The 16,097-nt window shown below is 44.5% G+C and overlaps 1 protein-coding gene across 1 annotated transcript in view; it reads left to right on the top strand.

The window, feature by feature from the left end:
* Positions 1–15,869, top strand: part of DCBLD1 (discoidin, CUB and LCCL domain containing 1) — a 67,472-nt gene extending 51,603 nt beyond the window's left edge. Inside the window, exons 7-15 of the mRNA XM_019418190.2 lie at positions 4,430–4,470; positions 5,805–6,014; positions 6,629–6,753; positions 7,026–7,173; positions 7,274–7,381; positions 9,528–9,612; positions 9,848–9,897; positions 10,775–10,894; positions 13,843–15,869. Of these exons, the coding sequence (XP_019273735.2) occupies positions 4,430–4,470; positions 5,805–6,014; positions 6,629–6,753; positions 7,026–7,173; positions 7,274–7,381; positions 9,528–9,612; positions 9,848–9,897; positions 10,775–10,894; positions 13,843–14,333 (1,378 nt within the window). The 3' untranslated portion in view covers positions 14,334–15,869. The remainder of the gene's footprint in view (positions 1–4,429; positions 4,471–5,804; positions 6,015–6,628; positions 6,754–7,025; positions 7,174–7,273; positions 7,382–9,527; positions 9,613–9,847; positions 9,898–10,774; positions 10,895–13,842) is intronic.
* The last annotated feature ends 228 nt before the right edge of the window (positions 15,870–16,097 follow it).

Here is a 16,097-nt window from a genome sequence, read left to right as displayed (position 1 = left end):
TAAGTTCCAAAGAACCAATCGATGAACTCACAAGTAAACTTAAAGAGACTAAAACTCACTTCTGGATTGAAGCGTTGGCCTAAACTCACAAGGGAGGGGATTTAGAAGCAGTGACTGAAGTTGGTTAGGTCACCTTCATGAAGGAAGCAAACCTTGGGTTTGGTGGAAGGCAGGAACAAAGCATCTGGGGACCTGGGAGCAGAGCCAAGGCCCAGGGAGGGACACCAGAGGAGTTGTGGTGGTCAGCTCACCATGCTCACGTCCAGGGCCCTGGCTGGTGGGTGGCTGAGGAGAAAAGGCAGAGCCCCCACTGGTAATTCCGAGTCGGGGATGCAGGTGGGGGTAACCAGAAAGGGTGTTCGGTCCAAGTCTTTCACAGGCAATGCAAGTGACCCTGTATGCAATCTGTAAAAGGCAGTCATCCTCACACCCTGATGTGCAGGCTCACCGCAGTGTTTGTGCTCTCTGCTTGCTATGGATAAGACTTCCCTCTACTTTCCCTCTGGATAGGACTTGTAACTTTGACAGGCCCCAAAGTGTTCTTTTAATATTGTTTGAACATTCAAAGGCAAATTACACCCAAATTTGTGCCACAGTTTAAGATCTAAAAGCTTAGTAACAGAGTGCCTTTAGAAACTAAAATCCTTAAATAAATAACATATATATACATGTGTCATAAATTCATTTTTATGTATGCACACACATGTATTTTATACATGCATATATGTACACACATGTACTATATGTAAATAAAAGTATATACATGTATTGTGTGTGTGTATATATATATATATGTATGTATGTATATACATTTTTTTTTTCACTTATGTATTTGCCTCAGACTTTTTGGAACATAAATATTATACCTGATTTATAGTAAAAGTGATGCTTATGCAATCACATGGAGACCTGAGAAATCTCCTGGTGATTCTACTCCAAGAACATCCCATGGGGTAGCCATGGCATCTCGCCATTGGATCACCACCACCATTTGTCCTACACTTGACTCTCAGAAAGGACACCCTCTCCTACAGTTCCTCAAGCTCCCCCTTCACTATGTTGTACAACTCTTTTTCAAACCCAACCTTCTATTGCTTGCATGTTGACTTTTTCAAGGCCTTCCACAATATGTTGACTCCTCTGGGCTCCAAGTCATTCCCCAAAAGGTTCAGGTTAAACAGGTTTTAATGCTTTTGAGAACAGAGGAGAGATACTGGCAGCAAGCAGGCGTCAGATTGCGTGTCTCCAGCCCGAGTATGTTCAATGCACAATTTGGATGCTTTAGGACCTCACACAGGTGTTTCACTCCATCCTCCTGAACATCATTGCCCCTGATATCCAATATTTCATGTTATGATTGTGCTTGAGGGCATTAGCAAGCTCCTGACAGCCCTCCGCTGTGAAAGAACAATCTGGCAGATCCAGGTTCTGGAGGCTGCAGTCTGGACAACCCAGGGCCTTACACAGAAACTTCACTCCCTCATCTCTCAGGTTATTCCTCCTCAGGTTCAGGTGGGTCAATCTCGTGTTCTCAAGGAACAATCTGACAGGTACTGCAACTGGGTACACCGAGCTGGCAGCACCAGAGCACCAATCTCTCCAAGGCACACAGTAAGCACAGTGATCAAAACCAGCATGATCTTGACCCTTGAGGATCTGTTTCTGTTGACATTTTTTATGGTTTGATGCTACTTCAGGAAGGTATCAGGCTGTGGCCCAGATTTGTTGGGTGCTACATCTCCAAATCGGAGTGAAGAATTAACCTCTGGTGTTAAATCTGCTTTTTGGACTCTCTTGCCTATGTTTGTATAATTGCAGTGCTTCCTTTGTAGAAGAATGGGACTGCAAAAAGTTTAACTTGTACTACCAGGGTTTTATTTTACTGTTGAAAAAAAAATATTTAAACTGTTGCACAAAAGTAGACGTGTTCTGAGTTACTTCTGGGCTGAATATAGATGAAGTCGCTTTATGGTCATCTGAAATTAAACGTTGATGCAAAGATAAGAGTACAGAAATCGAAACCATTAATGGCTTAGGAAGAGTTTCGTTCCGCATTCCATGTAGTTATTGGAACACATTGTCCGATTTTTGTTTTGGTGCGAATAGATAGAAAGTCCAGAATTATATCAAGGTCCCTTCTTTCTAGCTCTGATTTTGCTTTGACTTTTGGTACTGAGCAGAGAAGAGTCCACCACATGCGAATACATCTCCTCCACTCATTTCGATTCCCAAATCTTCAGGGAGCAGTTGTTTTCATCTGCGCTGTTTTGCTGTTGGGGAACCACTGTACGTGTGGTCATTGAACTTCTGTTCCCACACATGATTGTTTGGTGTTCAGGAAAAAACACAGAAGGAAGCAGTACAGCTGAGGAAGGAGTCCCTAAAGTAAATATCTAAGGTTCTTCTGGGATTCATCCGGGTCAGGTCACTTCCTTGATTTGAGGAGACCAGAATGGAATCAGGAAGAGAAGCTGACCTCATACAGAGGGCGAAGGCTCAGACCATCAGCGGGGAAGGCTTTTCTTTCAGTTTGCATCAGACTGTTCTCGATTGCTTCTCTAGTTCTCTGGGAAGGCTGGCAGTACTTATAATCTGATGGAATTCGTGCACCCTGATGTGTGACTGCCTCAGAACTCCAGCCTCCTGGGGTGTTTTCATTTTTGAAAGAGGAGGCTCATTTACCAATAGAATTCTCTAAGTGATTGTGTTTAGTTAGTTTACTAGAGTGAAATGGAAAAGCATATTCCAGCTGGTAATGAGAAAAGCCAGGCAGAGGGCCGTTAGGAGCAGTGCCTCCCCTGGCGGCATCTTCCTGGGGTTAACTCCGGTTATTCTTCTTTCCGTAACTTCTCTTTTTCAGCAACGGCAAAATAAATATTTTAGTGTCTCATGACAGTGGGAGTGAGTTTAGGTCCTCTGGGTTGCCACAGCATTTTGTGCACTTCTTTGGGTAAAATTTCAAGTGTAATACTTAGTGCAGGAACATTATTAAAAAAAAAAGGAAAAAATCAAATAGAGGCTCTAAATACATTAATAAAACTTTAAATTGTGAATTGCAACAATGTGCATCTTTTTTTTCAAAGTTAGGAGAGTTGGATTTTCACCCAGGCGTGGCCACCCACTGAATTCAGGCAAGTCCTGCAACCCCAGTGGGTCTGCATTTTCATGTCAGAAATGATCGGTGCCTGCATTATATTCAGGATATCGCAGAACCTTTATGTGGAATAGCAGGGCTGTGAAGTCTGCTTGAGAGTGGACAAAGAATGTGAAAGAAAAAGTCCATTCCAGGGAATTTGACTACCTGCTACTTCTAATCAACAACAGCAACCAAGCTTTGATGGAAAGATTCTTATACTCATGTCCAGTCTGGGTTTTCTGTGGATTTCACAGTCCATTGTTGCCACATATAATGCAGACTTAAACATTTAAAATTATAAGCAGTACTCTCAGATTGTAAAATAATTGAACACAAAAGTGACATCTATCTCTGTGTGTTTATCTCTAGTATCTAATATAATACTATGCACATAAGATTAATCTTGAGAACTCTAGATTTTCTATTTATTCTATGTATTTTTACACTGCCAGGTTGGTAAGGAATTTATAGAGGGTAAATATGGTCTCAGGCCTTCGGAATCTCTTCTCCACTGAAGGAGAGAAGTGTGGAGCAAGGTTGATGTGATAAGTTTGCCTGTGTGAATAATACAAGCTGTGAGAGCACTAGAGTCCACAGGCCCAGGGATGAATGCCAGATCAGCAGTGACGCCCAGGCCAGGGCCAGCTCAGTGAGATGCTGTGAGTTTTCTCCAGCTGTACCTTGTCATCCGGACGCAGGAGCTGGTTCACGGCTTGGCCTTAGTTGCTACAGTAGGTAGGAGTGTGACTGGGAGAGAGAATGAGCTGAGGCTGTCCCCAGAGCAGCAGTGCTGGGGCAGAAGCCGTGGTCATTTTTCTAAAAGTGGCCAGTCTTCTTCATGTCTCTCAGTGATCCTTGATGATCGACAAGGATTGGGATGCTTTAAGGTGACTACTGAAGCAAAGGGAATATTCAGGGCAGTCATTCCTTCTGCTTCCGTTGCTGGGTATCAGTTAGTTGGGATTTCAGGCTGCTCTTAAGACGGTGTATGTGCACTTTGCTTCTCAACACAATGTGTCATGATGGAATCCACACAAGATTTTGATCCAACAGCAGTGACTCAGAGTCCTGGCCACTTGTCACCTGGGTGACTTTAGGAAAGTTGCTCACCTTCAGTGGGCCTGAGTTCTTGATCTAGAAAACACCAGTGACAAAGATAATAACAGCCTTGCTGGGGTGCTGTGAGGATCACATGAGGTGAGGGGAGGCTCTGAACCCTGTGCTTGGTGCTGTGTCAGTCATTAAGATCCAGGTAAGCAACTCACCTCCTCATGTTTGTGTTTATTATTTCAGTGGTTCCCTGTCAGACAAGCGATTTCTCTTTACCTCCGATGGTAAGGATCACATTTTCCTTAAGAACTTGATATTTTAGGGGCGCCGGGGTGGCTCAGTCAGTGGCTAAGTGTCTGACTTGATTTCCTCTCAGGTCGTGATCTCATGGTCATGAGATCAAGCCCTGCATCAGGCTCCACGCTCAGTGTGGAGCCTGCTTGGGATTCTTTCTCTCTCCCTCTGTCTCTGCCCCTCCCCTGCTCTCAATCTGTCTCTCTCTTTTTCTTTCTCTTTCAAAATAAATAAATACACATTAAAAAAGAGAATTTGTGGGGCACCTGGGTGGCTTAGTCAGTTAGGCATCCGACTCTGTCTCAGGTCATGATCTCTCGGTTTGTAAGTTCGAGCCCCACATCAGGTGAGCTCGAGCCCTGCTTCGGGCTCCCCACTCTCTCTCCCTTTCTCTCTGCCCCTTATGGGATTCTCTCTCTCTCTCTCTCTCTCTGCCCCTTGCTCACGCTCTCTCTCCAAAACTAAAAATAAATAATAAAAAAAAAGAATTTGATATTTTAAAATCTTCAGTGCTAGTTTATTCTTCCATACCCCTCCAATGATGTAGTTTAAAGGATTTTCTTTTTCTTTTTCCACAGGTCAGGCAGCACCAAGTATGCTGTGACTTAAAAATACCCAATATTAAAAATACAAAATAGTTCAATTATCATTAAGCAGAAAATATTTTTCTTTATAATCTAAGCTATCTCAAACTTTTGCCAGAAAAGAATGAAAATTTGAAATGACACTTATTTTAAGATAAATTCCTTCATGTTAGATTTTAACAGAAAAACCTTTTGAATATTACAGTTTAATTTGTGGGTTTTTTTGAATAAAGTGATTAAACAGAAGTATGTAAAATAAAGGCTTTTTAGTCCCTCTGTCATGAAATACATTCTACGTAAATATTCTCTCAGCATAAAGGAAAGTATTTCAAGGAGAACAGTCTGCGTCTGTCCTCTTTGTCCAGGGAGAGGATTGTGGCCTTTATTTGCTAATGTCCATATTGCCTTTACAACACATATCACTTTGCTGAAATGAGGGTGAATTTAGAAGTTTAGAAAGGAAAAGCTGTGGTGGGAACAAGGATGTCATTTGTAGGGGAAGTGACTTCACTGAAGTCCATTAAAAAAAGAAACCAATAATTTCAAGATACTGCAGTACAAATGAATCAAATGAGAGTCTGAGTCATTAAAATACTAGTAATTAAGCAGTCAATTTGATATCAGAATGGTAATAAATCAACTGAATAATTCTAGGCGAGGTGAAGTACTACTTTTTTTTTTTTGCTTTCATTTCGTGTTTATATCTAAAGGACTTTTTCTGGCTTTTTTTTTTTTTTAAGGTTGCAGCAGATCATTGAGTTTGGAGCCTGATACGCAAATCAGAACTACTTGGCAGTGGGTCAGTGAGATGGGAGAACAGCTTCATTGGTCCCCTGGCCAAGCCCAGCTTCAGGACCAAGACCTATCATGGGCTTCGGGGGACAGCAGCAAGAACCGCAAACAGCGAGAATGGCTGGAGACCGATTTGGGAGAGAAAAAGAAAATAACAGGTGATGACACAGTGCAGTTTTACAAATGCACAATGACTTGCTGTTCAGATTATGTTTTTGAGTTACATAGGTGCCGCTCTCTCTTCCTCAAAGTACTCTGTCTTTTCTAAAAGTAACTACCAAACCTTCTCATTGTCTCTATGGGCAGAACCTGTGTGCAGATTGTAAGTATGGATATACGGAGTAGAAAGCCCACACAGCGGGGTGCCTGGGTAGCTCAGTTGCTTAGGTTAAGCGTCTGACTCTTGATTTTGGCTCAGGTCATGATCCCAGGGTCATGGGATCGAGCCCCACATAGGGCTGTGCACTGATAATAGCACGTAGTCTGCTTGAGATTCTCCCTCTCTCTCTCTGCCTTTCCCCCACTCATACTCTCTCTCACTCAGAAATAAATAAACTAAAAAAAAAACCCACACTGCGATGAGGAAACCTTTGTATGGTATATTGTCAGTGTGGAAACACTCATGTGTGATCAGGTTTCTAAATGCAAATAAGGAAATTTGGCTTGTAAAATGATTTGAGATTTCAAGTGAGAAAAGGAAAGGAAACCTAAGATTATAATAAATGCTATATATATTTTAAAAACTAACCTGTCAATAATATTTTCTTACCAGGAATTATGACCACAGGATCCACACAGTCGAATTTCAACTTTTACGTTAAGAGTTTTGTGATGAAGTTCAAAAACAGCAACTCCAAGTGGAGGACCTATAAAGGAATTGCAAATAATAAAGAGAAGGTAAGAGAAACTTTGGAGGAAAGAACTGAGTAGGAGAGCAGGTCTCTAGCTATTCTTATCACTGCGTTTCCAGAAAGCAGATTCGCAGCACCGCCTTAGGTAACTCAGCCGTGGTTGGCAAAACCTTGTAAATTCACTCTCAAGTATGTCTACAAAACTACAACAGACATAGAATCCTGGCTTTGGTGTCATATATCCAGGTATGAGTGGGTGGAGAAAGACCTAGGAACTAACTAATAGCATCTTCAGGTAAAAGTTCTTTGTTTCCACAGGTGTTTCAGGGCAACTCTAATTTTCGGGATCCAGTGAGGAATAATTTTATCCCTCCCATCGTGGCCAGATACGTGCGGGTTGTCCCTCAGACATGGCACCAGAGGATCGCCTTGAACGTGGAGCTCTTTGGTTGCCAGATTACACAAGGTAGGACTCAGGGCAAGTCAGCGAGTTATTTGATTCTGATCGTGCCCTTTCACAAATTGTTGTTACTAATGTGGTTTTTCCAATATCTCCTCTACCTCAGATAATGATTCACTGGTGTGGCACAAAACAAGTCCAAATACTGTTAGTTCAACTGAAAGAGAAGATGAGATCATCACAAGCTCCATCCCCTCAGAAGAAATCCCCACAGGTAGAGCAGTTTGCTGTTTCGTGCTTTCCTAAGGAGTATGACCGGACTCCATGTGATATTACAGTGACTTCAACGAAAACTTTTCTCTGTCATATCAATGTCTGAAGTCAGATGGTTCAGAGGTAGCTGGATATGTGTTAAAGGATGTATATCTGCAACTATTAATTGCAATATTGTAAGTAGAAAAAGTAGCATTTGCCCTTCAAACACTGGGTGAATGTTTTATGGAAAAATAATAGCACATGCATGAATTAGAATACCCTGGGGCGCCTGGGTGGCTCAGTCGGTTAAGCCTCCGACTTCAGCTCAGGTCACGATCTCACGGTCCGTGAGTTCGAGCCCCACATCGGGCTCTGGGCTGATGGCTCGGAGCCTGGAGCCTGCTTCCGATTCTGTGTCTCCCTCTCTCTCTGCCCCTCCCCCGTTCATGCTCTGTCTCTCTCTGTCTCAAAAATAAATAAACGTTAAAAAAAAATTAAAAAAAAAAAAAAGAATACCCTGCAGCCATGAAAAAGAAATGTGTTTGTAATATAGGAAGCTCTCGGAGATGTATTGACAAACTTAAAAAAAATAAGCAAGGTATAGGACAGTCTGTATAGCCTACCATGTGTGTAAAAAATGAGGAATAAAGAATGAATATATATGTGTAATCATTCCGGCATCTCCAGAAGAATTTCAAGAAATATAATTTGGCTTCCTCTAGAGAAGGAACAGAGGTAGGAGGGAGGCTTTTTTATACTTTTTGAAGTTTGAACATGTAAATGTATCGTCAGTTCAAGCAATAAACATTAAAAGTACATTTACTTTTTCAGAATATAAAATAATATACATATTAATTTTATAAAATTCAGTAAGATTAGAGATAAATAAGAAAATAAAAAGCCATAAATCAGCATTTGTAGATAATCACCATATCCCACTATATCCAGTCAACTATATTTATGTAAATCACCTTGAGGAAAACCTGTAATTTGTTCTGTAGCAAGTATTTTTCACTTAACATCGTATTATGATGATCTTCCAAGGTTATTAAATCGTTGCAAAACACAGTTGTTAATATCTTTATAGTATTTTCTCATATGGCTATACCATCATTTAGTTAACCATTCCCCTATTGTTGGATGTTTAAATTGTTAGATTTTTCCCAAATTTCCACTCTTGTAAATAACACCAGTGTTAGTCACATAACTTTTGTTCCTTTCGAAGGTCCTTATCTCCCCCTTTCACAAACTGCACATTTCCACTCCCGATCATCCCGTTGTTTTCTTCCCAGGGATCAAAGATAAAGAAGGGTGAAGAACAAATCTTTCTCCTTTAGTTTGCCTAGTTTCTACAAACTTGGGGCCTGCTTTAGCGGCCGTTCAAGTGATTTCCTTTTTTAAAGTAGGAAGACACGGTGTTCCGTGCGGCAGAGTGGAAGTGCTGTTTGAGGTCATCAGGCTGCATTTCCTCTCAGTCCACAGCTCCAAAGCCCTGGTAACGGGAAGCATGGGGCTTCTCTTCCCTTCCCCCTCCCCAGCTGCTGTTATTGTACAAGTGCAAACGTGCCCACCATCTGGGGGAGACTGGGTACTTGAGCTCCACCCTGTGCTTAAGTCCTTCACCTCTCTCAGTAGCTCCTGTAAATCTTCCCCCTCAATTCTGATTTGGGAGTCTAATATCGTCCAAACAACAAGCTTAGAGTAAGTGTTAATCCCTGAGGACCATCAAAAATCGCCTTTTGGGGAAAAAAAAATTTTATTTTCTTTAACTTTCGCCATGATTTTATTTTATTTATTTATTTATTTTTTTAAATGTTATCTATTTTGAGAGCGGGAGAGGGAGAGAGAAAAATTCCCAAACAGGCTCTGCGCTTGTCAGCACAGAGCCCGATGCAGGCAGGGCTCGATCTCATGAACCGTGAGATCACAACCTGAGCCGAAATCAAGAGTAGATGCTTAACCGACTGAGCCACCCAGGCGCCCCTTTAGCCAGGAATTGGAAATCCTCTCTTTTTGCTGTCTGACATCAGTAAATGCCTAGCACATATTCATTTTCCCCGTGTATTAAACTGTGGAAGACCTTTCAAATCAGTGTTCAGTTTTAGATTGAGCAATTCGGTTGCACTTCCTTTCTGTTGTAATGTGTGGCTTTTCCCCCTTCTCAGGAATAAATGTCACAACTGTTGTTATTCCACTGGTGCTCCTGGCTCTGCTGGTTGCTGGAATGGGAATCTTTGCCGCTTTTAGAAAGTATGTGACTTGACATTTTTAAATTTCTCCTCTAATCATGCAACTAATTACAAAACCAAAATGTTTGCTTTTCAGATGCTCATGCATAGAAAAGCAGCATTACTTTGGCCAAGATAAAATGCTAATTTATGTGTTAAAAACAAGTTGTGTAGAGGTAGAAAGTATCAAGTATTATTTTATAAACAGTACTCCTCACTTAGAAACCTTTTCAAGTAGGATTTTTTTGTTTCTGTAGGAGGAAGAAGAAAGGAAATCCATATGGATCAGCTCAGGCCCAGAAAACAGGTTGGTTGACAGAAAACTCCACAGTTTTATTCTGTCTTCGAGAAGGGACAGGGTCTGCTGGTTAAAATTATGTGGCTCACACTTACATCGTCAAAAAATGAAGATATGCAGCCTTTAAGTTAGCAAGTCTAAAAGGAATGGAATATTGTGGCCTATCTCTTTATTTTAATGGAGAGTTCTCATGGCCAGTGACCTTTACTTTTGTTCAGCATTATCCCATCACAACATTCTTTTTTTTTTTTTTTTTTTTTTGGCCACTGGAGTTTAAGCCACCACACTGCTTGTCATCCGGGAGAAGTTATAAAAGCTGCATCTGTGAACTGAACTTTGTCCGGTACTGCTCTGCATCTCCAGGCTTCCACTGTATTTTCCACTCCGGGAGAGCGAAGGAAGAACCGGGCAGGGTTCATGTTCAGGTTTCAGAGAATCCTTAGGACACAGGGTACCCCAAGCAATGAGTCAGCTGTAGTCCAGAGAGGGCAGCAGGGCAGGACCCCTCAGAATCTCAGGGGCAGCTTGGGACCCCACCTGCACAGGGTCTCAGCAGCCAGCTGTGTTGACTCCTCTGAGACATGAATGCTGTATCTGTGTAGATTACGGAAAACCATGCCCAGGTGGTGTAACAGAGGCATAATCTGGGACCTGCCCTGGTGGCAACCCAGATACAAGTGGAAAACATGCATGGAACAGTGTTTGCTGTTGTCCTAACAACCTCAGCATGCTGTTTCCCTACACATAATCTGGGAGCCATGCCACACACTCATCACGGTCAGCTGGCAAAAGGCGGCCTGACGTCCAGCCCATCGAGGAACACGTCAGAGACTATGTGCGTTACACTTCTGAGATACATGTTGGTTTCGTGTTATCTTTATTCCAGACTGTTGGAAGCAGATCAAGTATCCCTTTGCCAGACACCAGTCGGCTGAATTTACCATCAGCTATGATAATGAAAAGGAGGTGACACAAAAGTTAGATCTCATCACAAGTGATATGGCAGGTACGTGTCAGGCCTCTGTGACGGTGTTACGAGGCAGCAAGTGCTGCCCATGGGAGTGAGGAGACCAGGAGGGAAATATGACTAAAACCTGGTGTGGAGATGGGGCCCAAGGAATCAGCAATGTGTACGGTCCTCTCTTTCCTCTGCAAAGTGTTACAAATGAACACTGAGAGAGCTACAGCATAGCTATAGCAATGGCCCTGAGGGACCACGAAAATCTGGAAGCCCTTAAATAATCTGTTGCTAAGATTTTGGTTAAGGCACTAAGGAAGGGAGACTGGAAAGATGAATTAAGCCCAGTTCCTGCCCTTGAGAAAAGAGGAGACAGGAGATGAAAGAACCTGTCCAGTGTTCGAATGACCTCTGTGTTCCTGATAAGCCATCACTGAGGGTCAGGCTTCTCAAACTGTCTGTGGAGAGGGATCCATTTTTTGCCTTTGAAAAAATTATTTCTAATCTGTCAGAAACCACTGCTTTTGTAAAATACAATGCAGTTGACCCTTGAACAACAAGGGGTTTAAGGATGCCGACCCCCTGCACAAAAATCCATGTATAACTTGACTCCCCCAAAGCTTAACTACTAACAGCCTATTGCTGACCAAAACAACCACTGTTGCCTCCACCCTTACCAGTAACATAAACAGTGGGTCGACACACATTTTGCATGTGATTTGCATTATACATTATATTCTTACAATAAAGTAAGTTAGAGAAAATGTTACTAAGAAAATCCTAAGGAAGAGGGCCACTTGGGTGGCTTAGTCAGTTGAGTGTCTGACTCTTGATTTCAGCTCAGGTCATGACCTCCCGATTCATGGGATCCAGCCATGAGTTGGGCTCTGTGCTGACAGCACGGAGCCTGCTTGGGATTCTCTATCTCCCTCTCTCTCTTTCTGCCCCGCCCCTGCCTGCATGCATACGTGCACATGCTCTCTTTCACTCTCTCTCAACATAAAGAAAAAAGAAAATCACAGGAAAGAGAAAAATATGTTTCCAGTACTATATACTATATTGAAAAAAACTCACCTGTAAGTGGACACACACCGTTCCACCCCTTTGTTTAAGGGTCAGTTGTATAAAGTAGAAGTAATGACATTTTATTTTTTATTTTTATTTTTTTTTATTTATTTTTTAACGTTTATTTATTTTTGAGACAGAGAGAGACAGAGCATGAACGGGGGAGGGGCGGAGAGAGGGAGACACAGAATCGGAAGCAGGCTCCAGGCTCTGAGCCATCAGCCCAGAGCCCAATGCGGGGCTCGAACTCACCGACCGCGAGATCGTGACCTGAGCTGAAGTCGGACGCTTAACCGACTGAGCCACCCAGGCGCCCCAGTAATGACATTTTAAAAAAGACATACAAAATACAAAGCTCTAATTCTTTTATTAGATTCAACGGACATAAGTATACTCTCTCAAGCTGCTGGGAGTTGCTAAACACTTGCTCTCAATTTGTGTGCTTGTCTTTTTGCAGACCTGTCTCGGTTCTCAGATACATAGGCATCTGTGGACCACACTCTGGGCCGCCCCACTTAGCTTCTCATGACCCAGAGTGCATTCTGAGTAACTTCTAGCAAGTAACTTCTAGCAACTTGCTAGAAGTGTGGGCTTTCAGGCCATGCCCCAGGCCTACTGACCCAGAAGTTCATGAATATATCAAAGTCAGAAAGCTACCAGTGGAAAGGTTGCTTGAGCTGCTGCAGAACAAAGAGCATCTCTCCACCCAAAATCCATCCTCTTAATTCCTTTCCTGCTGACAGTCTAGTGCTGCCTTGCAGACAAAACAGGGGAGAAAAGGCCCCCATGTCTATCCTTTTCTTCCTTTCTTTTTTCTTTAGCTTCTGGTGCAGCATGCCCTCCTTCCCCACTGTGTGGTCCTTCTCCAACACCTTGACTGTGTAAGGCCCCCCTAGGGTCTCGCTCTTGCCCTCACTCAGCCACAGTCTCTCTCCTCAGTAGCTGCACCCACCCTGCTCCAGAGCTCCCAATAGAGAGCCCTTCTTTGCACTTTGTCTGCTAAGCCCAGACTTCCCTCCCTGTCCCTGAGAAGTCATTCTCACCTGCTAGACACCTCTGCCTGTCAGTGTCACCAGTTCCTCAGTGTGTCCAAAATTGAACCTGTTGTTCCTAACCCTCCCCAAGAACGCTCCATATGTTTCCTCTCCCAAGTGGCTTCCGGACTGTGAATCCCAGGCTTCTGAGCTTAACATCCGGGAAGGGGCCTTGGTTCCCCTCTAGCCTCATGACTGACATCGTTGGTAATAACTTTCTCTGATTCCTGTCTCCAAAGTGTGACCTTTCCAAGGCTGCTGCCAGACCCCTAGTGTGTGACTGCTTGATTTTGTTTGTTTCTCATTTTTCCATCTTTACTTTTTTTTTTTAAGTTTATTGGCGGGGGGGGGGGGGTGGACTGGGGAGGGACAGAGAGAGGGAGAGAGAATTGCAAGCAGGCCCAGGGCTGTCTACGCAGAACCCCACTGGTGGGCTCTATCTCTCCAAAGATGAGATCATGACCAGAGCAGAAATCAAGAGTCCAAGCTACACCCACTGAGCCACCCAGGCGCCCCTCTTTCCAGGTTATTTAATCACTGTTGCCTTTTCTCACAGCAACCACCACCCCCCCCCCCCAAAATTTGGCATTTCAAGGGCCAGTTTAAGAGCTCCAGGAGGTATTTCCCCTCTCATTCCCTAGGTGTGGGGAAGCGTAATCTCTGTCTTCTCCGGGTTCTAGTGACCCACCGAGGCTTCCTAAAGCAGCAGTATGGTTGCGCAAGTCCGTGTGTGTGCCATGTACGTCTTTCCCATTATCGGGCTTTCTCATCCTGCCTGCTACCGGTTAGGCGCTCAGCCGAGTTGGTTCCGCAGAGCACCTCCGTCTGCAAACAACCGGCTTGCCCTCGCATCCGTGTGACACACACGTGGTGTGTCTCCTGCGCTTTTGATTGCAGATTACCAGCCTCCGCTCATGATTGGCACCGGGACGGTGGCGAGGAAGGGCTCCACCTTCCGTCCCATGGACACCGAGGAGGAGACCCCGCCTAGCGCCGAAGCCTGCGGCCACTACGACCGCCCCCTGCTGGCCGGCCGCCACGAGTACGCCCTGCCCTTGACCAACCCCGAGCCCGAGTACGCCACGCCCATCGTAGAGCGCCACGCGGCGCGCGCGCACACCTTCTCCGGCTACAGGGTGCCCGGGCCCCGGCCGGCGCACACGCACTCGCTATCTTCCGGCGGCGCGCCCTACCAGAGGCCGCCTCACCCCGCGCCCGCAGCCGCACGCCCGGGCTACGATCGGCCCACGGCCGGCGGCCAGGCCGCGGACCGCGCCCACCCCGACTACCAGGAGCCGCGGGCAAAGCCAGCCGCCAGCGCCGCCTACGCGGCCCCCAGAGACTGCCTCCGACCCCTCAGCCCCACGGCCATGACCGCTCTTTTGTGAGCACACTGTGAAAGCAACCTGCTGCGGTACCGAGCGGCGGGCTGTGTGCGGCCCTGGAAGAGGGGAGATGTTCAAGTGCGCGTGTGTGAGCGTGTGTGTGAGCGTGTGTGTGTGTGTGTGTGTGTGTGTGTGTGTGATTTCATAGGATCCTGCGGTGGAGTCCGAGGGACCACCTCTCCTACTGTTTACAAAGTGGTGCATCTGGTGTTGTTCTGACCCTTAGGGCAGGGGTCTGTTGGTTTTTGTTGGGCTAGAAAAATGAAAATTTCCAGATAGCATTTTCATTTGTCTGTGATATTGAGCTGCTTTGGTATAAAATGTGCAATCTGTACAGAGTTGTATTTAACATGAATTAAAGTAACTTAAGTTCGCTTTATCAGAGTTTTAGTTCTGCACAGTGGTTAAGTGGGAGAATGCAGCTGTTGCGAAATCGTATATAATAGTATGTTCACTTTTTAAGTATATTTTATCCGATACTGTGTTAGCAGCAGGTCTGTTTAAACTGAATCTTGTTATTGTGGCTCATTTCCTCTCCTTTGGTGACTAGAACTAAAAGCATTGCTAACATTCTTCCGGAAGGAATGAAATTACTTGAAGCATGAGAAGCGCACCAGGGTGGTGGTTAGCAATTAGGATTGTAGATTAAAACGGAACACAACACAGCCACCTCAGCAGCTGCCTGTTCCTTAGACTCCACTTCAGATGGGACTTGTGGAGGCCAGTAGGGGCGCGCTAGGAGCAGGAGGTCTCTGTGGCCCCCAGGGGGCCTCCCTGCCCGAGTGGGACAAAGGCCAGGTCCCACTTTGCCTCTTCCTCACCTCAGGCCTAGCAGATACTGTGCAGCTTTCACGTGCAAATCCACCTCTTGAAACTCTGCAAAGCCAAGTGCTGAGACCTAACAACAACCAAAACTGCTCTCCCCACAAACTGAATGAAGGCAGCACAGCGATTGTAGTCTGAATTACTGTGACAGATGCTTTTGTACCTCAGATCGAAAATACGGCTGAGGTCAGATGCCCACACTTTTCATGACTTTCTTTAGAAACAGCACATTGTACTCTGAAGCACAAAGTTATTTAAAGTGTGTTCTTACGAAAGTGACAAAGGCAAAATCCGTGTTGAGCTTTTCTACTGAGATGGTTGGGAAGTGAACTGATTTTGTAAGAAACCGTGTTTCCCTTGAGTGTGTGTCTCTAATTCCAGATTAGTCCGGACCTCAGCTGTACCTCATGTTCAGTGCTTTTTGTCTGTTTGCTTTGGGTTCCCTGGGGCAGGGGGGGAGTTGACCTCTTTTGCCAAAGAGGAAAGTGTGTGCTTAACAAAATGTGGACCAAAAAATCCTTGACCTAAAAAACGTATTATAATCCTATTTGTATGACTATGACTCTCTGTGAAAGTATAAATATTAAAATAGTGAGGGTGCTGGAAGTTCACGGCAGACTTTTTGGTTATTTTAGGGGATAAACCGTTTACTTTGTGGAGTTTACATGGTTTTATATGCATACTAAGTGTAAAAATAAACTATGCCAAATCACAGAGCCCTGCCCCTTATTGGTGCCCTGCCTGCCAGGCTATTGAAGGCATTTGAGAGGCTCAGCCTCCACAAAAGAGCAAGTGGTACGGTGGAAAGAGGCTGGGTTTGGAGTCAGGTAGATCTTGGTTCCAGGCCCTGATCTGCCACGATAGCGGAGTTATTTTGGAAATAAGTGAAGCCCGACCAAACCAGCAGAGTCTGTTCAAGCTTGCTATAGCAGGGGAGTCGAC

Source organism: Panthera pardus, unplaced genomic scaffold, assembly GCF_024362965.1.
Source record: "Panthera pardus isolate Hobbes unplaced genomic scaffold, ASM2436296v1 HiC_scaffold_17, whole genome shotgun sequence".
Classification (NCBI taxonomy): Eukaryota; Metazoa; Chordata; class Mammalia; order Carnivora; family Felidae; genus Panthera; species Panthera pardus.
This window is presented reverse-complemented; position numbering and strand designations above follow the sequence as displayed.